The 27,231-nt window shown below is 39.9% G+C and overlaps 1 protein-coding gene, 1 non-coding gene and 1 pseudogene across 6 annotated transcripts in view; 2 read left to right on the forward strand and 1 right to left on the reverse strand.

The window, feature by feature from the left end:
• The window catches only part of DNAAF9 (dynein axonemal assembly factor 9), a 160,045-nt gene that overhangs the window by 43,308 nt on the left and 89,506 nt on the right, over positions 1 to 27,231 (forward strand). For all 5 annotated transcript variants that reach the window (XM_054467962.2, XM_054467963.2, XM_054467966.2 and 2 more), the window contains exons 7-10: positions 4,353 to 4,430; positions 15,555 to 15,653; positions 20,444 to 20,499; positions 23,513 to 23,648. In XM_054467962.2, the coding sequence (XP_054323937.1) occupies positions 4,353 to 4,430; positions 15,555 to 15,653; positions 20,444 to 20,499; positions 23,513 to 23,648 (369 nt within the window). The remainder of the gene's footprint in view (positions 1 to 4,352; positions 4,431 to 15,554; positions 15,654 to 20,443; positions 20,500 to 23,512; positions 23,649 to 27,231) is intronic.
• Positions 915 to 3,106, forward strand: LOC129021931 (ubiquitin-conjugating enzyme E2 variant 1-like; annotated as a pseudogene).
• On the reverse strand, positions 3,806 to 3,912 carry LOC129022217 (U6 spliceosomal RNA). Its single transcript, XR_008496301.1, has one exon. It is a non-coding gene; the product is annotated as a U6 spliceosomal RNA (small nuclear RNA).

Below are 27,231 nucleotides of genomic sequence, written 5' to 3' on the forward strand. Positions count from 1 at the left end.
TACAACGTCTAAGATGAGAAATACACTGGATAATAATGAATGCAATAATTGAGAATTTTTTAAGAGGAAAAATACACTAGATGAGATTAATGGCAGATTGGATAATGCCAAAGAAAAGATTAGTGAATTTGAAGCCATAGCAGTAAAAACTATTCAAGATGAAGTGCAGAGAAAATAAAGAATCCAAAGTCATAGTCATGAGGACAGAATAAAGACATTTTATGTCTTTTTGTTTTGTTTTCCTTTTTGTGGAGAACAGGGTCTCTCTATATTGCCCAGGCAGGTCTTGAACTCCTGGGCTGATACTGTCCTCCTGCTTTTGCCTCCCTAAGAGCTGGGATTACAGGTGTGAGCCACCATGCCCGGCCAGAATAAAGACATTTTAAAACTAAAAAAAAAAAAAAAAAAAAATTTTGCTTTGCATTAATCATTTTTTTTGTTTTATTTTATTTTTTATTTTTTATTTTTTTGAGACAGAGTCTCACTCTGTCACCCAGGCTGGAGAGCAATGGCACAATCTCGGCTCACCACAACCTCTGCCTCCTGGGTTCAAGTGATTATCCTGCCTCAGCCTCCTGAGTAGCTGGGATTACAGGTGTGAGCCACCATGCCTGGCCAGAATAAAGACATTTTAAAACTAAAAACAAAAAAACAAAAAAAAAAACAAAAAAAGTTTGCTTTGCATTAATCTTTTTTTTTTTTTTTTTTTGAGACGGAGTCTCACTCTGTCACCCAGGCTGGAGAGCAATGGCACAATCTTGGCTCACCATAACCTCTGCCTCCTGGGTTCAAGTGATTCTCCTGCCTCAGCCTCCCGAGTAGCTGGGATTACAGGTGTGTGCCACCACACCTGGCTAATTTTTGTATTATTAGTAGAGACGGGGTTTTACCATGTTGGCCAGGCTGGTCTTGAACTCCTGACCTGAGGTGATGCGCCTGCCTTGGCCTCCCAAATTTCTGGGATTACAAGCATGAGCCACTGTGCCTGGCCTGCATTAGTCCTTTCTTAGCTATTGGATAATGTGTTCCATCAAACAAGGTAGTTAACCAAGAAAGAGGAGACAAGTAACCCACAGAGCCAAATTCATCAACTGAGAGCTCCAGGATGATATCAAAGAATGTGAAAGTCCAGCCAGAATGAGGTAGTAGAAGAAAGGGAATTTGAATTTCTGATATGTTTAAGTCAGTGGTTCTCAATCAGGGGTGAATTTGTCTTCTCCTTCCCACTAGACATTTGACAATGTTTGGAAATATTTTTGCTTTGCATTTGGAGCAGCAGTTGGGGGGGTGCTATAGGCAGCTAGTGAGGGCCTACAATGCACAGGGCAACCCCGCAGAACAAAGAAATGTCAAGCCCAAAATGAAAATAGTGTTACTGTTGAGACACCCTGGAGTAGACAAATTGGATGGGGCTGGTAGAAAAAAACAGAATTGATTTGTGAAAAAAAAAAATTATACAGGTGAAAAAAATGAAGCTGTTAGTACTTCTAAGAATAATAATAAGAAAGCAAATTGGAATGTAAAATGTACTTAGCCTGCAGTAAATAATATTTACATGGTTTTAAAATTGTAAACAATAATTGTTAATAAACCGCTTCAAGCGACAGCAATGCAAGATGGCAGCCACCACGGGCTCAGTGGTAAAAGTCCCTTGCAATTTCCAGCTGTTGGAAGAACTTGAAGAAAGCCAGAAAGGAGTAGGAGATGACACAGTTAGCTGGGGTCTAGAAGATCACGAAGACATGACACTTACAAGATGGACAGGGATGATAATTGGGCCTCCAAGAACAATTTATGAAAACTGAATATACAGCCTTAAAATAGAATATGGACCTAAATACTCAGAAGCACCCCCCTTTGTAATATTTGTAACAAAAAATTAATATGAATGGAGTTAATAGTTCTAATGGAGTGGTGGACCCAAGAGCCATACCAGTGCTAGCAGAATGGCAGAATTCACCTAGCATCAAAGTTGTCCTGCAAGAGCTTCGGCGCCTAATGATGTCTAAAGAAAATATGAAACTCCCTCAGCCACCTGAAGGACAGTGTTAGAGCAATTAATCAAAAAGAAAAACCACAGGCCCTTCCCCTTCCCCCCAACATTCGATTTAAGCAGTCTTCATTTTTCAGTAGTAAATTTTCTAGATATGTCTTGTAGACCTTAGAGTACTGGAAAGGAAGCTCCCATTCAAAGGAAGTTAAGATACTGTAAATGATACTAATTTTTTGTCCATTTGAAATCTATAAGTTGTGCTAAAACAAATCATCCTGTCAAGTGTAGCCACTGTCCATGTAGTTGAACTTCTGGGATCAAGAAAATGTGTTTAAATTGATTACCATCATAACTGGTGGGGCACATCTAACTCAACTGTGAAAAGACACATCACACAGTCAGTCACCTTGCTGCTGATTACACGGCCTGGGGTCTCTGCCTTCTCCCCTTACCCTCCCACCTCCCACTTTCCCTGCAACAACAGCCCTCTAGCCTGGGGGGCTTGTTAGAGTAGATGTGAAGGCTTCAGGTCACAGCCTGTGGGACTACTGCTGGGTGTGTGGGGTGCTTCGCCTGCACCCCTGGTTTAAGTCTTAAATGATGCCTCTTCCAAGCCTTCATCCTGTCCCCACACTCCTCCACTCCCGCCTTTGGCCAAAGCATAGATTGTAACCCCTCCACTCCCCTCTGAGATTGGCCTTTGGTGAGGAATTCAGAGCTTTCCCCATATCTTCTCTCCCCCACCTTTGTCAAGGGGTGCTGCCTTTTATTCCCTCCTTCTCAAGATCCTTTTTGCATCATCACCACCCAACACCTTCCATGACACTTCCTTGCTTTGGCCAGAAGCCATCAGGTAAGGTTGGAAAGAGTCTTTGACCTCCCTTGTTTAATTTTGTAACCGTACTTATTCACTCTCCACCAGCTTGGGAAATGAATATTGGGTCCTCAGCCTTGCCACCCTCTGCTGTCATTGGCTGATGCGTTGTTTTTAGCTCAGGTTTTGATAAGGTGAAAAGAATAGTCACCAGGGTTACTCAGACCTGCCAGCTCTCGGAGTTCTTGGTGGTTAAACTCGGAGAAAGGCCACATGAAGACACTTGGAAGCACACGTGATCCCTCTGAATTGTTTTACTTTCCTGTAATTGCTTTTGCTTTTAAAAATTGAAGTTTTAAACAGGGCTTTCATGGTCATCCTTTCAATCCATTGGGGTCTAGTTTGGAATCTGAAAACCGGAACAAAAAGAACCTTGAATCCAGTGCATGCCTTGGTTTTGGTGCTGCTGCTGCTTCTCAAGATCCTCAGCAGGGATTAAGAAAGAACCCGTTGTGCACAGCAGATCCCCGAAATTGGTGGGCTTGACCTCCTGGCAAATTGCTGCATCTTTCCACTTTCTGTTCAGGACCACTAAATGCTGAAATTTTGATGCATACCAAAATAAAAGCAATTCATTGTGTAAAAAAAGTTATTATTAATAAACCAAAAAAGTCATATTATGATATTAAATGATGTTACGATATGTGTGTGTAAACAGTTTGGGGGCCGGGCACAGTGGCTCACTCTTGTAATCCCAGCAGTTTGGGAGGCTGAGGTGGGTGGATTACTTGAGCCCGAGAGTTTGAGAAAGAAACAGTTTGTGAATAGGAATGGGTGTAGAAGAACTACATCTTTGCCAGAAGTCAATATTTAGTTTCTAAATTGATAAATCAAAAAATAGTGACAGAAGCATATTATATCAAAACTGGAGGTAAATACCAAAAATAAAATGAAGTGAGTTCTAAGTGGTTGCTTCTTTTTTTAAAAAATTATTTTTTGAAAATGCAGAATGCTTCACAAATTTGCATGTCATCCTTGCACAGGGGCCATGGTAATCTTCTCTGTATCCTTCCAATTTTAGTATATGTGCTGCTGAAGGGAGCACCTAAGTGTTTGCTTATGAGGAGTGAGACTAGTGGGAGTTTGTGAAAGGCTGGAGTCGGGGATTACCATTTTTTGTTATAAGCCTTTTGTACCATTTGATTTTTAAAGCCATGGACATGGATTATTTTGATTAACATTTTATTTAAAACAAAGGCAAAAAATATACAATATACAAGTCTGTATGTGCATGTGTGTATCTATAAATATATATGTGCCCATTATTGAAGATAATCAGTACCAAAGTTTCTGAAAAAATAGTTTCCTTGTATGGTAGAACATTTATTAATATGTATAGGGCTAACATAATTGATAAAATTTTGATTTATTATTCTGTTCACATTAGTTTACACGAAAAGAGTCATTTCTGAAGGTCAGAAAATAATTCTGATTGTCCTAATGATATTGACTTAATTATTTCAATGTTTTTGCCCTCTGTTGCAGTTGCAGGATGTGAGTTTGAATCTATGGAATGTCTACAGCAAGATGGATCCTATGTCTCTGGAGAGTTTGCTTTCAGATGTAAGGAGCCAAACAGTAACTTTTAAATATTAGTATTACGTCCAGCTCAGTTACCTGCTAGTGATCTTTAATTTGAAGAAATGCAAAGGATATTTTAGTTTGCTTTGGTCAAAAAATAGAGCAGTTTCTTTCTTGATTATTGTCTTGAATTCCTTGGGGATATAAAGGAGCCTGGCAAAGTGACACTGCTCCCTCTTCCACTCTGAGGTGACTTCACTGGAGGCAAAACCAGGGCCTACTGCCTGGCCTTAGGTTTGGGTTTTTATCTAAAGACGTTCTTTCTGTTGGACTGGACTTTAGAAAAACAATGCAGGAGGCTTTCTCTGGCATGAAAAGATAAAAAGATGAGATGATGGCTTAAAGGAATCAAGGATTAGAGCCGGGGGGGCAAACTTTTTCTGTGAAAGTCTAGTTAGTGATATTTTAGCCTTTGTGTGCCTTATGGTCTCAGTGGCAACTACTCAACAGTGCCATAGTAGCATGAAAACAGCTCTAGACAGTGTTTAAACAAATGGGTATGTCTATGCTCCCAGGAAACTATTTACAAAAATACATGGCCTGTCTATATCAGGATCGGGGGGAAATTTGCAACGAGGAGCAACAAACAGAACTACAGCTTTAGGACTCTGTACTCTGGTTAGGCAGGTCAGTAGTGTCTCTCAGTGGCCATAGATAGATATGCATGGTCATGGACTTAGAATTAGCCATTTCTCCAAGGAGCTTCAGTGCAATTAGCGAGGAACAATATTTAATAGCCATGATCTGGGCATTAGGTATGTTTCTTGCTTCTGTGGGGACATTGGTTTTAGGCCCTTTGAGTGGGCATGCTGAGAAAATAAAGTAAAAGAATAATAAGGAAAAGATACAGTTTCAAAAATTGTATTTCCTTGAAAGAACAGAAGGTTTGAATCTACATATTCAAAAGGGCAAACCGGGCACAGTGGCTCACGCCTGTAATCCCAACAGGCATGAGGAGGCTGAGGCAGGTGGATCACCTGAGGTCAGGAGTACAAGACCAGCCTGGCCAACATGGTGAAACCCCATTTCTACTAAAAATACAAAAATTAGCTGGGCACAATGGCACGCGCCTGTAATCCCAGCTACTCAGAAGGCTGAGGCAGGAGAATCGCTTGAATCCAGGAGGTGGAGGTTACAATGAGCTGAGATAATGTCCCTACACTCCAGCCTGGGTGACAGAGCAAGACTCCATCTAAAAAAAAAGAAAAGGGTATACCATGCCCCAGAGAAAATTGTTGCACAACGGTCAATACTGAGACATATTCTAATAAAGTTACTAGACTTCCCCCCAAGCCCTAAATCCCCCCAGAAAACAATAAAATGCTTTGGCATCCACGTACAGATAAAGTAGAAAAATGCAGGGTGGCCTTGAGTTTCTCCATAGCAGAAAAAAAGTGAAGCAACATACCTATAATAAAATCCTCAAGAACAAAAATATAACACCCAAATTTTATTTTATTTATTTATTTTAAAAATATATGTATTTTTAGAGACAGGGTATTGCTCTGTTGCCCAAGCTGGAGTGCAGCGGTGATCATAGCTCACTACAGCCTTGAACTCCTGAGCTCAAGTGATTCTTGCACCTCAGCCTCCTGAGTAGCTGGGACTACAGGCGTGCATCACCACACCTGGCTAATTTTTTATTTTTTTTGTAGAGATCAGGTCTTGCTGTGTTACCCAGAGTGGTCTTAAATTGCTGGAACCCAGGAGGCAGAGGTTGCAATGAGCCGAGATTGTGCCATTGCACTCCACACTCCAGCCCGGGCAACAACAGCGAGATTCCATCTAAAAAAAAACCTGAAAAATTAAGTAATAAAGATATAAATAACAATACAAAATGAAATGAACAGTAAAAGATAAAGCTGGATGGGTGAGGAAGGAGGGAGTAGGAAAAAGAAGTATACTAATTTTATTATTGAACATAGTCAGAGATTAAGGAAATTGAGCATTAAGGTTTTTACATTAGTTAACAAGGTAAACACTAGCACTCAGTAATAACTTTTTTTTTTTTTTTTTTTTTTTTTTTTTGAGACAGAGTCTCACTCTGTCGCCCAAGCTGGAGTGTAGTGGTGCGATCTTGGCTCACTGCAACCTCCACCCCCACAGGTTCAAGCGATTCTCCTGCCATAGCCTCTTGAGAAGCTGGGATTACAGGCGCATGCCACCACGCCTGGCTAATTTTGTATTTTTACTGGAGACGGGGTTTTGCCATATTGGCCAGGCTGGTCTTGAATTCCTGACCTTAAGTGATCCTCCCACGTCGGCCTCCCAAAGTGCTGGGATTACAGGCCTGAGCCACCACGCCTGGCCTCAGTAATAATTTAAGTAATGAAAACGCTACATATCAGAGTATTTGAAAAACAGCTAAAGGAGTGCTTATAAGAAATTTTTAATTGAAAATAAGTAGCCAAGTGAAGAAGGGGAAAAGAGTAAGGAAAGAATTCACTGCATGGAAAGCAGAAAATAATGAAATAGAACATAAGAACTCATAAATAATCCCAGCACTGGTACTTTGGACCTGAGAATAATGAAGTAGAGAAACCATTAGCTTAATTGTGGTAGGTTATATTATTTTTTCATACCTTTTTTTTCCCCTTCATGCCCTTGTTGTAGTTGACAGTGGTTATTCTTTCCTGTTACACTAATGTTGGCCCTGGTCATATGGAAGGTGATTGGTCATAACATGACATGTCTGACCAGAGGCCTTCGGTGTTCTTGTGTAATTTTTCTTGCCCTCTTATACTCTTGCCATGAGAACTTTTCCCAGGTAGTTGCTGCTTTATGTGTGGGTCCTGAAATGACATACATAGAACAGACTGTAACAGTCCAGCTGAGCCATAGCCAGCCTGCAGACCTGTAAGCAATAACCTGACTAATAAACTAATCTAACAAGAAAAAAAAGGGAAAAAGCAGAAATTTCAAAAGAGAAAAGACGGCAATGATAGGTACAAGGAAGTTAAGAGTCATAAGAAAGTAATTGCATCATTTCAATGCAAATACATTTGGTTAAAGGTTAATTAAAATAGGCCCCAGGATAGATATAAAATCTAAAATAACTGATTGAAAAAAGGCAGAGAAATTACCAGGAACACATTTCGTGAGTGAATTCTCCTAAAACCTTCAAATATAGTTTCAGAGCTATTTAAAAGTTCAGATCTGGCCGGGCTCTAAACCGGGCTCTGAATTTGGGCCGGATTAGTGGCTCACATCTGTAATCCCAGCACTTTGGGAGGCCGAGGCAGGTGGATCACCTGAGGTCAGGAGTTCAAGACCAGCCTGGCCAACATGGTGAAACCTCGTCTCTACTAAAAAAAGAAAAATTAGCTGAGGGTGGTGGCACATGCCTGTAATCCCAGCTACGTGGAAGGCTGAGGCAGGAGAATCACTTGAACCCGAGAGATGGAGGTTGCAGTGAGCGAGCCAAGGTCGCGGCTCCAGCCTGGGCAACAGAGTGATACTCTGTCTAAGAAAATAAATAAAAGTTCCGATCCTACCCTTAAAACGTTTTAATGTAGTGATGAACTAAAACCAGACAGCATTGAAAAAGAACATCTTGCAAACTTTTAATGAAATTAGCTTGAAACAAAAATTCAGATGACACTGGATCTGAAAAAAAAAGAAATTAGCTGTTATCAAAACTCAATAAAAAGAAACTAAAGAAAATGAAAACTACAGACCAGTATTATGAATATTGATACCAGTATTTTAAGTTAAATATTAGTAAACAGATCCTAGTGTCATATTAAAATAATATTCTATGAAGTAGGGTTTATTAAAGGTTCTATATTTAGTTCAATATCTGGAAATCTACTAGTTTAATTGCTATATGAATTTTTCCTCTTGGAGGCTTTTATAATGACTCCATAGATGTTAAAAAAAAAAAAGGCATTTGATAATATTGAACATCTGTTCTATTTAAAAATTTCTTTTTTTTTTTGAAACAGAATCTCACTGTCACCCAGGCTGGAGTGCAGTGGCGCAATCTCAGCTCACTGCAGCCTCCACCTCCTGGGTTCAAGTGATCTCATACCTCAGCCTCCTGAGTAGCTGGGACTACAGGTGTGTGCCACCATGCCTGGCTAATTTTTGTATTTTTAGTAGAGACGGGGTTTCACCGTGTTGACCAGGCTGGTCTCCAACTCCTAACCTTAGGTGATCTGCCTGCCTCAGCCTCCCAAAGTGCTGGGATTCCAGGCATTAGCCACCAAACCCAACCTCTGTTTAAACATTTATAATTAAAGAAGAATGTAAAAGAAAAATAACATCTGAAATTTTTGGTTTTTGAAAAAACATCATCATCCCCTGGCTAACCTAATTATGAAAAAAAGTGAAAATGCACAAATATACAGAGAATGTAAGAATTAGGAAGACCGTTTAACCACAGATAAAGAAGAGAGACAGGTAATTTAGTAGTATCTGCATGCAATCTCCTCAATTTAGGATACTGCAGGTCACACATAGAGGCCAGAATAGCACTGTAGTTTTAAGAACATTGCTAGTGTCCCTAGAGTCGGTGGAGAGGGTCCACTCGGGAGAGCATCTTTAATTGCACCTGCAACAGCAGTGACATCATGCAGCTGAAGCAGCAACAGTGGTGATCACCATGGGCTGTAGAGCAGGCTCTTTCCTAGTTTTCTGACTTCCTATGAGCTTGGTATTCTTAGGTGATGGGAAGAAGAAGGAAGCCCTTTTGATGTGTGATAGTGGACTTCTCATCCATCCTGAAGAGTAAAGGCTGAGAGCCAGATTTAACTGTATTTGGAAATAATAAAGTAAGGTGATAACTCTGCCTGGAAGTGCTCAGCATTGCTTCTCAGAGGAGTCATGTGTGGTAATCAGAGATTTTCCAGAAAGGGGAGCCAGATTTAACTGTATTTGGAAATAATAAAGTAAGGTGATAACTCTGCCTGGAAGTGCTCAGCATTGCTTCTCAGAGGAGTCATGTGTGGTAATCAGAGATTTTCCAGAAAGGGGAGAAGGTGGTAGAACATTCTAGACAGAGAGGGAAGGAGGCTGTCTGAAAGCGCCAGAATAGTCCTCTGCTGAATTTTGAGAGAAGGTACTCAAATGTGGCTGCTTTGCCCTCACTGGTATTTAAGCCGGTCCTTGCCTAACTTGGGGATGGTACAATGAATATGGACTTGGAGCCACCCAAGAGCTGCCTCTGCTGGATGCCAGCCTAGAGCCAGGAGTTCTGTTTGAAGTTCAGTATCCTTGTCCTCTGGCTAAGGGCCAAGGCACAGTGGCGTGATTCTTGACCTCTGTTGCTTCTTTCTTCTGGATTTGGCCTTGAAGAATCTGAATGATAAACTTTCCATCCACCTGACCAGTTCCACTTACTTACAACAGTATCCATTTCCACAAATGCAGTGTTTATGTTGGGGAAAAGTTGGGAGAATAGCATGTCTAGTGAAAGCACACAGGTTCTAGGTATCTCTTGTCTAGATATTTTTCTGCTTTTGCTGCTTGTTAGTATTGAATCCTCAGGCAAGTCACTTTATTGCCTGGTGCCTCAGTCTCTTCTGTAAAGTGGGCATAGAGAAGTAACAAAGATATCAGGAAGATTTAAAAGGACAATATACATAAAATAACATTTCATATAGAATGCTGGTGATTTTTAATATGAGTCATTGCATCTTGCATTGGAAAAATAGAATGTGCATGGAGCTAAAAGCAGTACTTAATGATTCATTCTACCTTATTCTATAATTAGTACTGACATATCCACCTCCCTCAGGGGTGGTTTTTTGGGGAACAAAGTGCCTATCTTCTTCTCTGTAACCCCTAAAGCACACTGTGTTTTTCATCTACAAGTTTGCAGAGAATTGGTATTGCTTAACTGTGTGACTGCTTCCTGTCATAGACCCAAACCAAAATGGGTGTCACCAGGTAGGCCATTTAAGTGGAAATATACCTCCTGAGTCTGTTTCTAATAGAATTGAAACACAGTGTATTCTGTATTAATAGCCTTTTATTTTTTGCGGTGGGGGGGACAGTGCGGGGAGACAGGGTCTCACTCTGTTACCCAGGCTGGAGTGCAGTGGTGCTATCTCGGCTCACTGCAACCTCTGCCTCCCAGTCTCAAGTGATTCTCCCACCTCAGCTTCCCGAGAGGCTGGGACTGCAAACACTTGCCACCACACCTGGCTAATTTTTGTGTTTTTTTATAGAGACAGGGCCTTCCTATGTTGCCCAGGCTGGTCTCAAACTCCTGGGCTCAGGTGATCTGCCCACTCCCAAAGTGGATGAGCCACTGCACCCGGTCCCTTTTTGTTTTTTTAAAGTCTCACAAAGTGAAGCATTCTGGTAAAGCTGAAGAGGTTGGACAGAGCCAAGTAAGCAAGGCAAAGATGCACTCTGAGATGGGTGGCTTTGGGCATAGCTTCCCTGAGGCCAGTGATGTGCATTATGAGTATCTGAGAGAGAGAGAGCAGACAAATGTCAGGATGTTGAGGGGAAGGCTCAGATGTATATATTTATTTACATATATATATACACATGTGTTATATATATGTTATATATCTATATATTATATATAACATCTATATACATGTTATATATAACGTGTTATATATACATATATTTACATATTGAGGATAAGTCACTTTATTGCCTGGTGCCTCAGTCTCTTCTGTAAAGTGGGCATAGAGAAGTAACAAAGATGTCAGGAAGATTTAAAAGGATAATATACATAAAATAACATTTCATATAGAATTACTTCATATAGAATTTACATATATGTATATATAACATGTAAATATATATTTATACATGTGTATCTATAAATATTTTGAACTCATAGATTTAAACATATTTGATGTGTTGATATCCATTGCAATTACCATCTTTTCACAGCCAGCCTTGGGCTGACCTGTAGTAGAGGCAGTACTGAAGATATCTAGTGTGCAAGGTCTGATAATAAGCACTTGATACAGGTTATTTCACTTAATTCCTGTAATATCTCTGCAAGGTAGATAGTAGTCATCCCAGTTATATAAGGCATTTGAAGCTCAGATTGAGTTCCTTGCCCAAGGTCACACAGCCAGTAAGAGGCAGAGATTCAAGCACAGGTTTTTCTGAATTGAAACGTTCTTTAACTGCTGGAATGTGAGTGACAGCCAACTTGAAAAGGAGAGTAGATCTGGGACCAGAGAAGTCAGACAGACATTGAAGGTCTGTGGTTAAAGTGTTAGTTGGAAGCGCTAGAAGTATATTTATCTCCAGAGTCCAGAAGGGAATAACCCAGTGCCAAAGTGGAAAGATTGCCCTGGGCCCAGGATACAGGGGCACTGATTGGACCTGATAGCAGTAAGTCAGAAACCCAGACCCAAAAGGATTGGTTTATCGGGCCAAGGCACAGAGGTGGTATGGCAAAGCATTCTAACCCAGGACCCTGCAGATTACCAGTTACAAGTACATGCACATTTCTATATACAAAATACTATGTAAAAATAAGTTGAGATAACATTTCCCAAAGTGTTTACAGTGATTCTTATTCTGTTTTCTGTAATGAACAAATAATACTTATGCATTTGCTTTTAAAGACTTTTCATTATTAAAATAACATAGATGGCCGGGTGTAGTGGCTCACACCTGTAATCCCAGCACTTTGGGAGGCCAAGGCGGACAGATCACTTGAGGTCAGAAGTTTGAGACCAGCCTGGCCAACATGGTAGAACCCCATATCTACTAAAAATACAAAAAATTTAGCTGAGATCACGCCACTGAACTCCAGCCTGGGTGACAGAGCAAGACTTTGTCTCAAAATAAATAAATAAATAAATAAATAAATAAATAAAATAACACAGACTCAGAAAACAGCATAAAACTGATGTACAATCTAATAACTTACTGTAAAGCAAAGCAACAGAACCTCCCTTACCTCCTTCCTCTTCCCGCAAGAATAACACTATCATGAATTCTATGGTGGTCATCTCCTTACTTTTCTTTGCAATTTTATCATCCAAATGTGATTTTATAAACATAGGTTAGTTTTGTTTGCCTGCCCTGTATGCATGTATGTGTTTTAGGTTTCTTTTCATCTGTAGGTTTTCTCTATTTCTTTGTCCCCCTACCCCCTAGCTGTCTGTTGAAGAAACCAGATCATTTGTCTTATAGTTGCCATCAGTTGAAATTTTTTTTTTTTTTTTTTTTTTTGAGATGGAGTCTCACTCTTGTTGTCCAGGCTGGAGTGCAGTGGCGTGATCTTGGCTCACTCCAGCCTCTGCCTCCCAGGTTCAAGCGATTCTCCTGCCTCAGCCTCTCCAGTAACTGGGATTACAGGCGCATGCCACTATGCCTGGCTAATTTTTGTATTTTTAGTAGAGACGGGGTTTCTCCACGTTGGCCAGGCTGGTCTTAGTAAGGTGCTAAGGCCTGCCTTAGCTTCCCAAAGTGCTGGGATTACAGGCATGAGCCACTGCACCTGCCCCAGTTGAAATTTTCTTAATTGTATTCCCATGATGTAGTTTAACATTTTCCCGTCTCCTGTATATCCTCATCATTGGTAATTGAATCTAGAGGTTTAATCAGTTTCAGGGTTGATTTTTGGAGAAAAGACTACTTCCTACAGGGTGTTATATTCTTTATCAAGAAGCACATAATGTCTAATTGGTTCTCTTTTTGTTTTGTGAACAGCAATTGATGTGTAATCCCTAGATCCTTAATTCATTAATTAAATCCTCAATTCACCATTGCACAATGGTGTTACTCCAATTGTATATATATACATAAATATATTGTATATATGTATATTGTATATATTTTGAACTCATAGATTTAAACATATTTGATGTGTTTATATCCATTGCAATCACCATCTTCAGTGATGCTCAAATTTTTCTATCTTTGGATAATGAACTCCCTTCAAGTTGGTTCACAATTTAACAGAATCTTATTTTAACAGAATACTAACAGTCCTTGATAACTTCCTTGCCAGCTACTATGTTAAGATATCCCAGCCTTATCTTTACATTTCCTGTCTGAGACTCACTCTCAGTCAGTTCTCTAAAATGTTCTGGTTTCTTTGAATGAGAAGTGGTATTTCAGCACCACAATCTGAGTGCTAGAAGTACTCATTGCTGCTGGTTTGGCCATTGTTTCTAAATCTCTTCAGTAGATAGAGCTAGGAAATATTTTCTGTCTCTTTCTCTCTCTCTGTCTCCCTCCTCCTAATATGTGTATGTATATATATGTGTGTGTATATATATATATGGATATGGATAGATAGATATAGAGAGATATAGATCCAGATATAGATATATATAGATACCTGTATACACCCACACACTTTTTTTTGTTTTATCCTACATTATATATAAAACGTACTCAGAAAACACTATCAGCACTGTCACCTACATGATGACTAAAAAGAATTTTTTTTGGTAGAGATGGGATGTCACTATGTTGCCCAGGCTGATCTTGAACTCTTGGGCTCAAATGATACCCCCCCTCAGCCTCCCAAAGTGCTGGGATTGCAAGCATGAGCCACCATACCTGGCCAGAAGTGTGTGTGTGTGTGTGTGTGTGTATGTCTGTGATAAGTATCATATATAATATGCATGTGTACATATGTATACATAGATACACACACATCTGTATATATAGATATAGATAGATAGTCTGGGCAGCAAGTAAACAATGTTTACATTGTCTTCCCAGCAGTGTTGCCTTCTGCTTTATGTCTAGGGCCAGAAGTAGAGTCAGTACCTGGCTAGCACAGAGGTCTGAGTACTTGTGTATCCTTGAGAGGAGGAGGGCATACATCTGGCCATTGAGTTTTGGTGCAGCAAACAGAATGCCTGCTATGAGCAAGGCACTAGACTGGGCGACTAATATACATACCCTTCCATGGTGCAAAATGGACAGGGAAGATGACTGTCCAATTTGAGTACAAATTATTAGCAACTTCAAAATAAGGACAAGGATAATACTTGAGGAGTATCTTAAGCAAGTCCTAATTGGTGGGGTTTTTTTGTTAATTGATGATACCTTCAAGAAAAGCCCATAGCAAAAAGCAATTTGTAGTGCTTGTGAATAAGAATGAGTTCAGAAAGGATGCTAAAAAGCAGCTGGGGTGGGGAATGGAGGCTGTATGTAGAGGAGAGTCAGCCAAGAAGGGTGCAGTTTCTCAGTACTCATGTGGCTACTAGAAAGAGGGCATAAGGAAGGAGAGGGCTCTGTGCCACCCTGCCCTTTAACTAAAGTCAACCAGTCCTTCAACAAAGCTGCTCAGATGCGACCCTTTTGGCACTGGACATGGTACCATCCTTTAGGTGCCCTGTAAATAAATTCCTCCCAACAGGGTTGCTAAAGTAAGGTGCTTAAGGATCATTACTGTCCATTCATTCATTCATTTTTCAGACAGAGTCTCGTTCTGTCACCCAGGCTGTAGTGTAGCAACACAATCCCAGTTCACTCCAACTTGGACCTCTTGGGCTCAAGCGATCCTCCCACCTCAGCCTCCTGAGTAGCTGGGACAACAGGTGCGCACCACCAAGCTCAGCTCATTTTTTTCATGGTTTTTTTTTTTTTTTTTTTTTGTAGAGACAAGGTCTTATCATGTTGCCCAAGCTGGTCTGGAAGTCCTGGGGCTCACGTGATTCTCCCACGTGGGCCTCCCAAAGTTCCAGAGTTACAGATGTGAACCACTGCTCCTAGCTGTCCTTTTAAATGGCTTTATTTGGAGTATAATTTATGTACCATAATATCCATTTTAAGTGTACAACTCAATGATTTTTAGTAAATTTACAGAGAACATTTTCATCAGCCCAGAAAGTTCCCTTGTGCCCACTTGCAGTCAGTCTCCATCCCAACCCCAGGCAACCACTAGTCTACTTTTTGCCTCTACAGATTTGCTTTTTCTGGATATTTCATATGAATGGACCACATATCAGGTGGTCTTTTACATCTAGCTTTTTCACTTGGTATAATGTTTTTGAGATTCATCCATATGAGTAGCATGTACTAGTAGTTTGCTACTACCTTTTAAAATAACATATATAAATGGTCTGGTGTTTTGAGATAAGTTACAGTTTCATAATTCTCGTTTTCTAAAATACCTCCTTTATATGACCAAACACGTTATCTTTTTCCTTTTTTTCCCAGGATTTGGTGGCTTTTGAACATCAGTGGACTAGCTTCTTCGCTAATTTTGACACAGAAATTCCTTTCCTGCTAGAACTTTCAGAATCTCAGGCGGGTGAGGTATGTAAGGGAAGGGTCAAAGAGGAAGAATAAAATGGTTAATTTATTTATTGTTTTAATTTTTTATTAAATTTTTTTCAAAATACAACACTATCAATTCTAATTTATCATTTCTTTAAGCTGTGTTGTATACCATAAAGAAGTTCCCCCCTCTGCCAACCCTTTATAAAAAGCTGTCTTTTATTTTGTGCCAGCTTGTCCATTAGAAGGATTTTTGCTTTGCAGTGTGGTGGTGCCAGGAATTCTACTGGGCACCAGTTAATAGACGTAGGAATAATTATCCACATGTGAGTAGCACACCTTTGTCAGTTTAACCTCCAGATAATGAATGCCAAGATGTCTTTCCAAGCAGATGATGCTAGTCAGCAGTTACCAGGCTCATGAGTAAACCTGAAGTATCTAGATTGAGAACCAAGACACAGGACAGCCTCAAAAACTAATCACCAGGAAGGATCCAAGGAATCCTTCTAAGCTTGCATTCTAGCCTTCTTGGGCACTCACTGCAGCCCTCAACTCTCCTGTGCTCCCCTGTGGCTCAGAGCAAGCCCTCCTGCTGATTATTTTAGACATTTTGGAGCTGGAATTGATCTTTGTTGTTACGCATTTTACCTTTGAAATGGAGTCTCGCTCTGTCACCCAGGCTGGAGTGCAGTGGCATGATCTCGGCACACTGCAACCTCTTCCTCCAGGGTTCAAGAAATTCTCCTGCCTCAGCCTCCCAAGTAGCTGGGATTACCAGCACACACCACCATGCCCAGCTAATTTTTGTATTTTTAGTGAGACAGGTTTTACCATGTTGGCCAGGCTGGTCTCGAACTCCTGATCTCAGTCGCATGCCTCCGCCTCCCAAAGTGCTGGGATTACAGGCGGAGCCATTGCATCCGGCTACCTTTACATATTTTATAAACCCCACAATACAATGCTCTTATTTTTCTTTAAACAATCAATTACCTTTCTTAAAGATTTAAATAATAGGGAAAAAGTCTTATATATTTGCCCGTGTATCGCTTCTCAGCCTTTTGGCTAAGGTCAAGTGTAATCTATTTGCCCATGTTGTTGCTCTCTCTGGTGCTCTTCATTCCTTTGTCTAGACCCAGACTTCCCCTTGGCATCCTTCTCCTTGAAGGTTGGTCTTTAATAAATTTTTTTGTGGTATTAATCTTCTGATGATAAATTCTTGCAGCTTTTGAATATCTGGAAAAAAATCTTTATTTCGCCTTCATTTTTGAAATATATTTTTGCCATGTGTAAATTCTAGATTGACAGTTTTTACCTTTTGATACTTGAAAGATCTTGCTTCAGTGTCTTCTTGCTTGCATTATTTCTGATGAGAAGTCCTTCATCCTAATCTTTGTACATACCACAATCTTTTATTCTAATCTCTGAATATAGCAGGCCTTTTTTTTCCCCTCTGGCAGCTTTTAAGATTTTCTCTTTATTACTGATTTTGAGTAGTTTGATTATGGTATGTCTTGCTGTAGTTTTCTTCATGTTTCTTGTGCTTGAATTTTGTTGAGCTTCCTAGGTCTATAGATTTATAGTTTTCTTTAAGTTTGGAAAGTGTTTCGCTATTAATTCTTCAAATGTTTTTTCTTTTCCAAACCTCTCTTCTTTCCTTGAGGGACTCCATTTGCTTCTACATTAGACCACTTGAAGTTGTTCCACATCTCACTGATATCCTTTTCAGTTCTGGGGGTTCTTTTTTCTTCTTCTATTACTATGATTCTAAGAGTAAAAGAGATTCCAAAAGGTATACTCAGAAGTGTCACTGTTGTTTCCTGTTACTCTTTTCTTATTGCCTTCTTCTTTGCACCCATTTTCCCCACTCCATTGACAGTAGGTAACAAACCTCTTGAGTTTCTCATTTACCTTTTCTATTTCATTTGCACAAATGAGCAAATACATGTGCATTTTCTCATACTGTCACCTTTCTAACGTTGAAGAGTAGCGTATAGTCATTTCCACTTAACAGTATACCCTGGAACTCTCTCCCAGTCATTTTTTTTTTCTTTGTTTTCTTAACAGTGTAAACATATTCAAGTCAGTTCATTGGGATCTTTGTTACAATTCAGAGTACTCCATTTTGGGATTTGTCTTAATTTATTCAGCCCCTCTTGTATGTGCACATAATGAGGTTGTTTCTAATATTTTGCCATTACAAACAGAGCCATAGTAAATAACTCAGCGCTTATGTATTTTCTTGTTGTTGGAGGTATATATACCTACCTAGTGATGGGATTGCTGGGTCAAAAGGTGAGTGCATATGTCATGTTGTTAGTTATTGCCAAATTCCCCTTCAGAAGGGTTGTACCAGTTTGCATTCCCACCAGCACTATATGAATGCCTGTTGCTGCACAACTTCACCAATAGAATGTATTGTCATACTTTAAAAATTTTCAGCCTCACAGGTGAAAAATAGTATATCGGTATTGTTTTAATTTATATTTCTCTATTAGTAAGTTTGAACATTCCCTCATATGTTTGATGACCATTTTATATTTTGTTTACATATTGTTTTTCCATTTTAATATTAGTACAGTTATTAACTGAACTATAGAGCATAGGTTTTAGGAGGGTTTTTTGTCCCCTGGCTTTTTTTTTTTTTTTTTTTTGAGATGGAGTGTCACTCTGTCACCAGGCTGGAGTGCAGTGGCGCGATCTCAGCTCACTGCAACCTCCGCCTCCCGTGTCCCCTGGTTTTTAAGAGTTTGTTACATATTTGGGCTATTAGCATTTTGTCTCTATTATATACTCCAAATACTTTTTCCATATTTATCAGTTGGTTTGTTTATAATGGATGTTTTTCTTGCCATGCAAACATTTTTGTTTTTATGTAAATTGATCTGCCTTTTCTTTCATTGCCTCTGGATTTTGAGTCATTATATAGGGAAAGGCTGTAATTGAAAGTTACCCGCTAGCGCTTGTATGGCTTGAATTTTTACATTTAGATCCCTAATCCAAATGTAATTCGTGGGAATATGTTGTGAGATATGGATCTACCTTTATTTTTTCCCTCAAATCATTACCAAGTTAGAATCCCAGCTATACAGTTCACTAGCTCTGTGACCTTGGACAAGTAAATTAACTTTTGTATCTTTGTCAACTCATCTCTAGAGAGGAAATGATAGAATGAAGCTCATAGGTTGTTATTAGGATTGCTTGAGATGATAAGTTCCTATCACAGTCACATGGTAAGCCCACAATAAATTTTAAGTATTATGTGAATCTATAGTTTTTACAGATCAGTAAGACAAACATCAGAACTCCAATTGAGCCAGGCGGGGTGGATCACTTGAGGTCAGGAGTTCAAGACCAGCCTGACCAACATAGTGAAACCCCATCTCTACTAAAAATACAAAATTAGCCAGGTGTAGTGATGCGCGCCTGTAATCCCAGCTACTTGGGAGGCTAAGGCAGGAGAATTGCTTGAACTTGGGAGGCGAAGGTTGCAGTGAGCTGAAATTGTGCCACTGCACTCCAGCCTGGGCAACAAGAGCAAAACTCTGCCTCAATGAATAAATAAATAAATACTCCAATTGATAAATATCCAGAGAATGTAAATAAACTGTTAACTAATGAAGGGAAATCCAAATGGCCACTGAACATGTCTAAAATATTTTACGTCATTAAAAATGCCAAGGGGTATAAAAGAAGACAACAAACAATGAGGTCCCATTTTTCATTTGTCAACTTGGCAGATATATTGAAACCATTTCATAGGCAGTGCTTATGAGGAGACCATGAGACAAGCACACTCATTTAGGTAGACATGTACATGGATAGAACTTTCTTAAAAAACAATTTGGCAACATAGTTTTGCCTTTTTATTCTATGATTTCATTTCCAGATCTGCCTTAAGGAAATCATCAGAGCTGCAGATTAAATTTATTAAGTTCACTACATGAGAGGTGTGTGTGTGTGTGTGTGTATGTGTGTGTGTATTTTTTCCATTATATTGAAGAATTAATAAAAGTATAAATTTCCATGAACAGAAGACTGTTTAATAAAGTTTGGTGCAATCATATATTATTTATGATGTACCATAGAGAAAAGATTTGAAGAAAATTTACCAAAATGTTGATAGTTTTTAGACATTATAGGTGGTTTTTATTGTCATCTACAAAGAACATGTATTAATCAGAAAAAAAAACAGTAAATATTATTTAGTGGGATTAAAATTACCTTTTGAATTTTTGGATCCTTTGGACATGAGAGCATGCATGTTAAGTTTTGATTAGTGTTTAGCCTCACACTATGTTTGTGCATACAAAAGCTGAGACTTACGTCATTGATTTCCCAGGAAACTTCCATCAGTATACTTCGAAATTCCTTGGATTAGCACAGCAGAATTTGTATATATTAATGTATTGGAAATGTAGAAGAAATTTTTTTAAAAAAATCTCCACATGATTAGCAACTTGGACCATAGATGGTGATTGGTCCAATTTTCTTGCAGTAGTTAAACACTACATTAAAAGGATTTTTTTCATTATTTTCCTTTTTGCAGGTTTCTGTCTTTTTTTCTTTTTTGGTATTATTTTGTTTGCCACTTATTCCTAAAATTCATATTTCTATTCACCATACACATCTTTCCATGTTCTTATAATAATCTACAAACATCTCTCTCTTTCTGTAGCTCTCTGTCTCTCTCTGTCACACACACACACACACACACTCACATGCTATGCACTCTCCTGAAGCATGTGTGTACATACATACATATGTGAGGGGTTTTGTGACTGTTTTACCAAATTGTGTTCTTAATATATACAATGTTGGCTTCTTTTTAGCCATTCAGAAGTTATTTCAGTCATGGAATGATCTCTAGCCATATAACTGAAAACAGGTAAGTTTCTTTCTTGGGGAAGAAGGGTGAATGGTGATAGAGAAAATGGAGTTGGCAAGGGGGTTGGCTGTGGGGGTGCATTCAAGTTCAGAAGCTAGAGTCAGGAAAATATGGGTTGACTTTAGTTATCACAGGGTAAGAAATCTGTACTCTGTAAATATGTCTGTTTCTCTGCTTTCATTTTTATTTTATTATTTTATAGTAAACTAGCTTTTAAAACACTGTTGTCAGCCAGGTGCGGTGGCTCATGCCTGTAATCCTAGCATTTTGGGAGGCCAAGGTGGGCAGATCACCTGAGGTCAGGAGTTTGAGACCAGGCTGACCATCTCTATTAAAAATACAAAAATTAGCCGGGTGTGGTGGCATGCGCCTGTAATCCCAGCTACTCGGGAGACTGAGACAGGAGAATCACTTGAACCCGGGAGGCAGAGGTTGCAGTGAGCCGAGATCATGCCATTGCACTTCAGCCTGGGCAACAAGAGTGAAACTCTGTCTCTAAATAAATAAATAAATCACTGTTGTCTGCTAAAATCTAAAGAAAGGAATTTTTAATTTCGTTCCTGGTTCAGGAAAATGACAGGAAGCAAATGAAAATAAATAAATGGGACCTAATTAAATGAACATGCTTCTGCACAGCAATAGAAATAATCATCAGAGTACACAGACAATCCTCAGAATGGGAGAAGCTATTTGCAAACTATGCTTGTGACATATGCATAGTCCGAGGGCTGGGTAGGGGAGCAACAGTGGCTTGCAGGCAGTAAAAGGGATCAGGTGTGAAGGTCCAGTCCCACAAAGATGGGTTCAATGAGGGTTCGAAAGTGTTTCTTCCCGCATCTCTTTTGTCATGATCAGCAGGAGATACTTCCTCTGATGGATAGAGAGGACATTTCTTCTCTGTTTTCTTCCCTGAATTCCAATCCAATCTAATAGTGAAACAAAGTACCCTGGCTAGGACTCAGAGTCATCTTTTTCAGCCCAAAGTGTCACCTAGCTTGAATTAAGCTTCAGAAGAAAAATCAGCCATGCTTACTTTTAAAAGCCCTTGTTTGCCTGAAGCTTAAGGTAGTATTTTTAAGAGTAGTGAAAAGAAATGCAAAGAATTATTTACATGGCGCACACTAAGGGCAATTTAGGAAGAAGATAGAGGATAGAGTCATCAAATATTCACTGAGAACTACGACATACCAATCAAGAGAGATTCATGGTTTAAAAAAAGGAAGCAAATATGATTACTGCCCTCATAAAGTTTATAGGGTAGTGGAGAAAAAGACATTAATCAAACATCTTAACAAAGAAATCTGTTATTACCAACTCTGATTGGTGCCATGAAGGAGAAAAGAGCATAGTACTTTGAAGCCCATCACAGGAGAGCCCAGCCCCCTCCAGGAGAGAGCTGAACAATGAACAGATAACTGAGAGTAGGAGGAAGAGCAGAGACCCTGAGACAAGAACATAAGGGACATCAAAGAAAATGATCTTGGCTGGAGTATTGAAGTTGGAGTTGAGTGGCCTTCTGTGGAGCTGAGAAAGTTCACCAGATCATACAAGTTCTCTTTAGCCATGTTCAAGATTGTGGCCCTTCTCCAGAAAATAACATAAAGGCAGTAAATTGGCACGTTTAAAAGATTATCATCTGGGAGGCCGAGGTGGGCGGATCACGAGGTCAGGAGATCGAGACCATTCTGGCTAACATGGTGAAACCCCATCTCCACTAAAAATACGAAAAATTAGCCGGGCGTGGTGGCAGGCGCCTGTAGTCCCAGCTACTCGGGAGGCTGAGGCAGGAGAATGGCGTGAACCCGGGAGGTGGAGCTTGCAGTGAGCCGAGATTGTGCCACTGCACTCCAGCCTGGGCAACAGAGCAAGACTCCATCTCAAAAAAAAAAGATTATCATCACTGCAATGTAGAGAATCTATTATAGGAGGGCAAGAGTGGAAACAGGGAAACAGTGAGGAAGTGTTGCAGTTGTCCAGGGAAGAAATGATGGCAGCGTGGACTAAGGTTGTAGCCATGAAGATGGAAGAAAATGGTTAAATAGGAAGGCTTTTGGGCCTGTTGATTAGATTTGAAGGCAGAGGAAGCAGAAGTCAAGGAGGCCTTTCAGATGACTGGGTACCAGGGTGGATTGTGATGCCGTTTATTTCCTGCAAGAACTGGAAGGGGAGCAGACATAGGGAACATCATCACAGAGGAGAGGAGGGAGCAGCAAGCTGCAGGTAAACCCTGGGACTATTCGGAGACCAGGTGGAAGAGGAGGGTGACTGACTGGGGAGACTGAGGGGAAACAGTTCTTGCGGTGGAGGGTGGAGGGAGTCAAGTGCTTCTCAGAGACCGAGGAAGGAAGGAAGACCTGAAGACCATCTGTTGGATTTGCTGTATGCTACATGAAAGTCACTTGGTGACTTTGGCAAGAACTCTCTGGGTGAAATGACTGAGGAGGCTGATTAGAGTGGGCTGAGGAGTGAGCAGAAAGTAGGGGAGAAGAAAAGTTCAACCAAGAGGGCAGGGAGGAAGGGGGTGGGTACAGAGCCAGGTATGTGTGGTATTGAGAAAATTTGCAACCCTCCTGTGCTCCTTCCCTATTGAAAGTTACTCAGGAATTGGTGACTGCCCTATTGTCTGTTTAGTCCAAGTATCGTAACTGTCATCCTTTAAGACTCATATTTCTGTAAAAATTCTATTTTATAATACCGGAGTTTTGCTCTATCACTGTATCATGGACAGCAAACTTATGGAACTTATTCCTCAAAAAGTGGGACATGCTGAAAATACAAACCTAGCTTGAGTTTAGTTATGTCCCTAAATGTTAACTGATCCCTGTGGGTCAGTAGGGAGACAGCTGGCATCCGTTTCCAACCAGCCAAGGATATTCGGTCGACCGTACTGACTGACCACTTTCCTCAGGCTGCAGGTGTCCCTCAGAAAAGCCTGAGGACTTATTAAGGTCACAGAAGGTTGCCTTGGCCAGGAACTCTTTTCTAATCACATGTTTTTGACTTCCCTCTCTAGCCCTAATCGGCAGCCATTTGTTCTCTTTGGTAATCACTCCACACGAGAAAACCTGAATGCTGGCAACTTTAACTTCCCTTCTGAAGGACATCTGGTACGAAGCACTGGTCCCGGCGGGAGCTTTGCCAAGCACTTGGTAAGTGGCTGGACTGCCTGGTGCTTGATAAGTTTTATTATCAAGTTGTGGGGGTGGGGTGGGTGGGGGGAGTTAGACAAAAGGAACCTTTTCCAGTTAGTGTGTTGATTTAACCCTGAACTTGAAGTTGTTCTAGAGTGAAAAGAAGTGATTAGAAACTGTTTGTACTTTTTTTTATAGGTACTAGGTATGATTTGAAAACATCACATTTAATTTTGAAATATTTGAAGGAAAAAGGTTAAGAACATAGTTTCACAAACCAGTCTTTAAGTTGTCAGAGTAATATTGTCAATAGAATTTTTAAAATTCAAAATAATTTGAAGATAGTTATTCCAAGCCTAAGTTTGTTATGCCTTGACTGTTACATTTAAGGACAGAAGCCAACCTTGATGATCATTGTTTATTGAGAGTGCCAGAGAGAAGATTTTTGCATTTGGTGGCAGATTGTCTGCTACATTCTCTTAAAGAAAACATTAGACCTGAATATGAGACTTTAACGATTGTGAAAGTCTGTACTATCTCAGTGGAATTTTGAGTATTTTCAAAATGTCTCTGGCAATCAAGAAAGCTGTGGTTAGTGGGTACTAGTTTTTTTGTTTGTTTGTTTATTTTTTGAGACAGGGTCTCACTCTGTCACCCACGCTAGAGTGCAGTGGCACAGCCTTGGCTCACTGCAGCCTTGACCTCCCAGGCTCAGGTGATCCTCCCACCTCAGCCTCCTGAATAGTTGGGACCACAGGCACATGCCACTGTAGCCTTCCTGTCTTCCCTAGGGGAGGGGGAAATAGCTAAGAAACACTTTTGATGGTCACAGCCTGGAGACACAGGCCCACTAAAAGACTGAGATTTAACCGTAAAATCATAGAATGTTTCCCTCCCCCATTACCTTAGCACAGGTCTGCAATATAATAGGGGGTTACTGCTGACAGAACTGCAAGGTACATCTAAGGTGGAGTTCACAGGGAACCCAAAGAAGAAAAATGGGGAAGAAAAATAGAAGAATACTAGAGGGATTTGAAGTCCCTGGCACCTACAGCTTCAGAAAACATTAAACAGAACCCAACTCCCAGCCAGATTAACATAAAATCCCACATTAAAAGTCTGTTTCTTCAGTTCCTGTTACCTGATACATCATTTTTGGCTTTCAACAAAAAATTACAAAGCATGCTAAAAGGCAAGAAAAACCACTATTTGAAGAGACAGTGCAACCATCCATCAGAACCAGACTCAGATATGACTTATATTTTGTAATATACAGATTATTAAAAGTAACTATGATTAATGTTAAAGGCTCTAATGGAAAACATAGGCAACATGTAAGAAGAGATGAATAATGTAAACAGGGAGGTGGAAACTTGAAGATAGAATCAAAAGGAAATTCTAGGATTCAAAAGCACTGTAATAGAAGCGAAGCATACCTTTGATGGGCTTATCAGTAGAGCAGACATATCCATGGAAGGAATCAGTAAGCGTGACATTGGTCAATAGAAAATTCCCAAACAGGAGTGTGAAGAGAAGAAAACAATGAGGGAAAAAAAAAATCATCCAAGAACCAGCCGGGCACAGTGGCTCACACCCGTAATGCCAGCACTTCGGGAGGCCGAGGCAGGTGGATTGCCTGAGGTCAGGAGTTCGAGACCAGCCTGGCCAATATAGTGAAACCCCATCTCTACTAAAAATACAAAAAATTAGCTGAGTATGGTGGCGGGCAGCTGTTATCCCAGCTACTAGGGAGGCTGAGGTGGGAGAATCGCTTGAACCCAGGAGGCGGAGGTTGCAGTGAGCTGAGATCGCACCATTGCACTCCAGCCTAGGCAACAAGAACAAAACTCTGTCTCAGAAAAAAAAAAAAAAATCATCCAAGAACCCTGGGACAATTTCAAAAGGTATAATGTGCATGTACTGGGAATATCTGAAGAAGAAAGAGAAGGAAACGGAAGAAGTATTTGAAGTAGTAATGGCCAAGAATTTTCCAAAATTCATGACAAAGACACAAAACCACAGACCCAGGAAGCTTAGAGAACACCAAGCAGGATAAATCCCAAAATATCTATGCCTAGGCCTATCCTATTCAAACTTCAGAAGATCAAAGACAAAGAGAAAATCTCTTAAGAAGCCAAAAGGGGAAATAAAACACCTTACCTATAGAGGAACAAGGATGAAAATTCCAGTGGATTTCTTATCAGAAACCATACAAACAAGAAAAGAGTGAAATGATATTTTAAAGTGTTGAATGAAAAAGGACACCAACCAGACCACATTTTATATCCAACAAAATTATCCTTCAAAAGAAAAGGGAGGAAACAAAAGAGAAATACTTTCTCAAACAAAAAAATTGAATTTATCACTAGCAGATCTGTCCTGTAAAAAATGTTAAGTTGTTCTTTATGTATGTGTGTATGTATGTGTGTGTATATGTATATTATTATATATACACTATGTATGTGTGCATATATTATATATTTTAATTATATATAACGTAATATATAATATGTATTCTATATGTAATATATTATATATATATCAGAAACTTGGATCCACATAAAGAAAGGAAGAGCATCAAAGAAGGAATAAAGGAAGATAAAATGAAACCTTTTATTTTTCTTATTCCTAATCTAAAAGATAACTCTAATAGTAGTAACAGTGTATAGGTGATTACAGCATGTAGATAAGTGAGTGGCAGCAGTGTAATAAGGCACAGGAGGGAGGACATGGGAGTACTCTGACACGAGGTTTGTGCACTACACACAGAGTGATAGAGTGTAATTTGAAGGTGGACTTCGATTAGTTATTAATTTATATCACAAACTCCAGGGAAACCACTAAAAATGTCCACGTTTCAATTGAAAAATCACTAGAGATCTCAAACTCGATAAGAAAAGACAGTCATCAGTGCCAGCACTAACAGAATGCAGATGTGGGAATTAACTGACAAGGATTTTAGAGCAACCATCATAAAAATACTTCACAAGGTCAGGAGATCAAGACCATCCTGGCTAACATGGTGAAACCTGGTCTCTACTAAAAATACCAAAAAAAAACCAAAAACAAAACAAAACAAAACAAAAAAAACCTGGGCATGGTGGCACGTGCCTGTAGTCCCAGCTACTTGGGAGGCTGAGGCAGGAGAAGTGCTTGAACTCGGAAGGCGGAGATTGCAGTGATCCAAGATCATGCCACTGCACTCCAGCCTGGGCAGCAGAGCAAGACTCCATCTCAAAAAAAAAAAAAAAAAAAAAACAAACTTCAGTGAGCAACTACAAATACCCTTGGAGTAAATGATAGAAAGTTTCAGCAAAGAAATAGAAGATGTATAGAAAAACCAAATTGAGGCCAGGCGTGGTGGCTCACGCCTGTAATCCCAGCACAGGGATTGTGCTGGGATTGAGAAGCCGAGGTGGGCAGATCATGAGGTCAGGAAATCGAGACCATCCTGGTTAACATGGTGAAACCCCATCTCTACTAAAAATAGAAAAAATTAGCCGGGTGTGGTGGCAGGCTCCTGTAGTCCCAGCTAATTGGGAGGCTGAGGCAGGAGAACGGTGTGAACCTGGAAGGCGGAGCTTGCAGTGAGCTGAGATCA

This window comes from Pongo pygmaeus, chromosome 21, assembly GCF_028885625.2.
Source record: "Pongo pygmaeus isolate AG05252 chromosome 21, NHGRI_mPonPyg2-v2.0_pri, whole genome shotgun sequence".
Taxonomy (NCBI): domain Eukaryota; kingdom Metazoa; phylum Chordata; class Mammalia; order Primates; family Hominidae; genus Pongo; species Pongo pygmaeus.